The sequence below is a fragment of the Acanthisitta chloris genome, unplaced genomic scaffold (assembly GCF_000695815.1).
Source record: "Acanthisitta chloris isolate BGI_N310 unplaced genomic scaffold, ASM69581v1 scaffold17811, whole genome shotgun sequence".
NCBI lineage: Eukaryota > Metazoa > Chordata > Aves > Passeriformes > Acanthisittidae > Acanthisitta > Acanthisitta chloris.
The window spans coordinates 4,856-9,237 of NW_008657864.1; the positions used below are offsets into that span (position 1 = coordinate 4,856).

General features: G+C 42.9%; 1 protein-coding gene across 1 annotated transcript in view; it reads right to left on the reverse strand.

The window, feature by feature from the left end:
- LOC103811895 (putative RNA-binding protein Luc7-like 2) overlaps positions 1-4,382 on the reverse strand; it is a 24,998-nt gene that overhangs the window by 3,047 nt on the left and 17,569 nt on the right. Inside the window, 1 exon segment of the mRNA XM_009084893.1 lies at positions 4,085-4,279. Within this exon segment, the coding sequence (XP_009083141.1) occupies positions 4,085-4,279 (195 nt within the window).

The following is a 4,382-nucleotide window of genomic DNA, read 5'->3' on the forward strand; positions in this document are numbered from 1 at the left end:
CCTGAAGGTCCAGTGGTAGCTCTTGTCCTCTGGGAATCCAGCAGGCAAAGGGCATCTGTGCTGGTCCAAACCCCAGATTATATCCATGTGGGAATGCTTGGCTCCTCCCCCCTTTGGGTGAAGCATCTCACAATGGGAAGATGTAATTCTATGGGTCATGTGGTGGGTCCCTGACAGCCCACTGAACAGAGACAGCCCCTGAGGGAGCCAGCAGGGATGAGTAGGAGATAATGATCACTGCCCCACCTGCTTTAACAGCTTGTGAAGATGATACAAGAATTGTAATATTGTAACCTAGGAACTAACTCTAGCAATTAATCCTAGAACAGGCAAAGAGATTGGACATGATGCCATTCACAGCTTCGGCTTTTTAATCAATGCATTTTTGGAGGAATACAAGATGCCATTTGTCCAGCTGTCCCATCTCAGTACAAGTGAGTCTCTAATCAGCAGACAAGAGGGAAGACTGGCGTCAATGAATCCCAGCAGTGATGTGAAAGTTTATACAATTGCTTTAGCAAGCAGCATTACTAACAGAAGACTTAGAATTAAAACACCATTCCTGCCTTTCTCAATGGCAAAGTATAGCCCTTAGAATCTCTACTAGACATACCTTATCTAGAATGCTTAGAAAGCATTACTGCCTAACTGATTTTTAATAGCCAACAGAGGAAACAGACCCTTTAAGGCATGATTTCCCTGATCTTAAAATAGACACAAAATTGTATCAGATGAGTCTGTAATGAGACTCAGCAGATTTACATCTGACCTAGTCATCTGAAGCCAGGTGAAATAAAACCCTGTCCTATGACTTCAGGCACTCCTCCATACAATGTCTGCATGGGACTACATCAGCCCCACTGACACAACCATCTCCCAGTTTACCTGCATTTAGGTCTTTTGTCATGACTGATCTTATCATTGAGTATGCATCTAACTGCAAACATTCATTTTGCCCTGCAAATCAAAACACACAAACTATGTGTATTTGAAACTTATGGCTAACAGTAAGGAAAAGGACTTCATTTAGACCTGCTCCTAATAAACCAGTAATCCAAGCCTAGGTAGACCTAGAGTTCCAATTACCTTAGGCACATTGGTGCTGTTAGGAGATCAGCTGAGACATACTGCTACTGTTGCCAGACACTTTGCACATGTTCAGCTGTGCCCAGTGTGGAGGAAGTCTGCTCCTTTATACTGATGAATTTGAAACGACATCCCAGCCTTTAACAGATTTAAACTTACCCACCTGCTTCATAGAGTGAAAGGTGATGCAGAATAAAGAAAACACATATGTCAGACAAACTTATGTGTTTGCAGAATTTCCTCAGCTTTAGCACACAATAAACTTCCCTCTGCTTTCGGAATTAAAAAGTGTCTGAGAGGTGACACCTTTCCATTTTATGTGAAATCCTTGCTGCCAACGGGTGGACAGGAAAACCAGCAGGAAGCCCATGGTTTGCTGCAAACAGGAACACTCAGCACATGTTTGCCTGTGATCATATTGTTACACTGAACAAAATAGGAAAATTACTTCCAGGAGAAGCACATGAAGAGTTTCTCCAATAAGCACTCAAATTGCCTAGTACACTTACATGTTGAGGCCATAATGGATGTGATCAAAACTGAAAAGACAAAACAGCAGGATTTAGCAGCCCACAATAACTGTATTTATTTTTACTTTAACCAAGCTCAAAAAAAAAAAAAAAAAAATCACACTGCAGACTTTAGATTACCGTAAAATGTGACTCTTCTCACATAGCAATGACAACTCCACACAAGGCTTAAGGCCCTAGAATCAGTGGCACCATGGCCTGCCATGGCTGCAGCTTTCAGCCACCCTCCTCCTGCTTCTGTGCCACGCTGCTCTTCTGCAAGAGTTTGGCAAAAACACCATGTTCCCCAGATCTGAATTGATTTGGTTATTCAAAACCAAAGGGCCATGACTCTTTCCTGAAGAAGTTAAGCTGGAGAGTGTCTTCTATTTTCCAGGGTATTCTCGGCCAGAATTCCTTGGACAACTGACTGTTTTGAGCTTAAGACAGACAGGCTGGAATAAAAGTTATTTCATACAAGGATTTTAAGAAATTCCTCCAAAAAGAAATTTAAAATACAGGATTTGGCAGTGAGTACTTCCCCAGACTAGAAACAAAGAGTTGTTAGGACACACGGAAGTGTAATACAATAGAGCCTCCAAGTTCAGGTCTATTTTGCATTCTGGCATCAACTTTGCTGTGGTATTCAACAGAAGGACTTCTCTGACATCCGTGTGCAAAGCTGCTCTATGGACTGGAAGGGCATCTCTACAAAGGAGATATCCAGCCTGGGTGCAAGTTCAACAGCTATCCTGGTCCCAGTGCAGCAAGATCATAGGTCTAAGGATTCTTCAGTCTTGTTAAAACACAATATAAATATTTTTAGAGTAAAGTTTAGCCTGAGCTCAGGGAAATAAGAGGTATGAGCTGCCAATGATGGCACATCAGTTTTTCCCCCTCAAGATAACACTAATGAAAATCTCTTATTTGTACCAGGGGTTCTTCCAACACAGGTATGTCACATTCCTTCAGGAAAGAAACTGACATCAGGAAAGCACTTCCAGTACTGAATACCATAAGGTAGAATTCTTGTGCCCTGAAGTATGTTACATCTTTTAACAGGTTCACTGTTACATGAATAACACCCAAATGTCTATAACATTTCCCTGTTCTTACAATATTTCTCTGCCAACATAGAGAAGACAATGCATCATTTGCATTGTGCATATCCTCTTGGAGAGTCTGAACAAGCCCAATGAGAGTCCCAGAACAATCAGTCAGTACAGTTATCTTCGAAGGATGAAAACTGAGTTTAGAAAAGCTGAAGCAGTAAAGGCAGTTTGAACATATGCTCTACACACTGGTTCATCCACATTAAAAAATATGTCAAATTCAGAGAAAAATGCCTGTTTTAAGGCTGAAAAATTACAGGTTTGATGATTTGCTGATCTGCCACTGTGAATGCCTTGAAGAGACAGTCTCTTCAGAGATGGAAATTGCTGAGTCTGAAATACTGACTTGAGAACACTCTGAAGAATTTTAAACACCAGACACTACTAGTGATACCAACTAGAGTGCTGGACTTTTAAACTTATCCACTAGAACAATAAGAAGGCAACTAAAGACTCGGACTAACCCAGTCTTTTTATGCTCTCTTACAAAGCACAGTGGGATTATAGTTACTTACCTAGTCCAGGCAGGGCACCTATCTACTCCTTTTTAGGGCAAAGAGCCCATGAGATACTCTAACACATTCAACACCTTTCTCCACCCTTGATGATTTAACTCCTAAAATAATCTGAACTATAAAACCTGCACATGTGGCCACTTCAAAACCAGACCTTTCATCTTCTTGCAAGTCAACAGTCTGTCACGGTTTTAAGACTGGGCATCCTGTCCACTGTACTGCACTCAAATGATGCACTTCCCCACCAGATGCCTCGCTGTGCAATTCCACTACTCTAAGTCATGCTTACCTCACTCATCTAAAATAAGCCAGCAGATCTTTGGGAGCAGACAGCAACTGAATCATTCAAAAGCAACAGCCTCAGCCTGCTCTCTGCAGCAATCCTTCAGCGAGGGGTTCAGTGGCTTTCCTTGCAAAGCAACATCTTCAGATGCAGTGCCACAAGTTTATTTTCACGCATACCTAAACTTGTTTTTATCTGCAGTACAAAACAGACGGGCTTTGATGCTGGGAACAAGAGCCCGAGGGAAAATCCGAATGTATGACTGCTGATATCCCTGGATTCAAATGAAAATCAGCAGTCTCACTTTCTACACTGCAGGGATATGGTATTAGCAACTTGAGACAATATTCGATAGCACTCATCCGAAACAGAAATAATATATGACCACATTATAAGAAAACTAACTAGAGAATAATCACTCTGGTGTGCCAGATCATAAATATGCTAAAGGTGTAACTGAAATCTGAGACAGACTCATAATGTGTTCAAATTGGCGAGTGCTAACCGCCAACTTAATTTAGTGTGAAAATTCTCATCAGGCATCCAGGAGAAGCCATTTGTTTCTGGGGCAATGTTTACCTCTTTTTGGAGCTGCGTTCCCGGCTCCTCTCCCTGGAGCTGTGCCTGCTTCTGTGGTGGCTGCGGCTTCGGCTGCGGCTGGCGGAGCGAGACCTGTGGCGATGGCGCTTCTCGCGCGATTTGGATCGGGTTCTCCTCTTCCGCTCCCGCGAGGCCGAGCGGGAGCGATGTCTGCGGCGATCTCGGGACCTGGACCTAGGAGCAGGGAGGACTGAGACCAGGCACTGCATTCACTCAGCTTCCCTTACAGGGGTACAGGGAATCCTGTGCACTCCATGAGTAATCAAGTTGTGTAGGG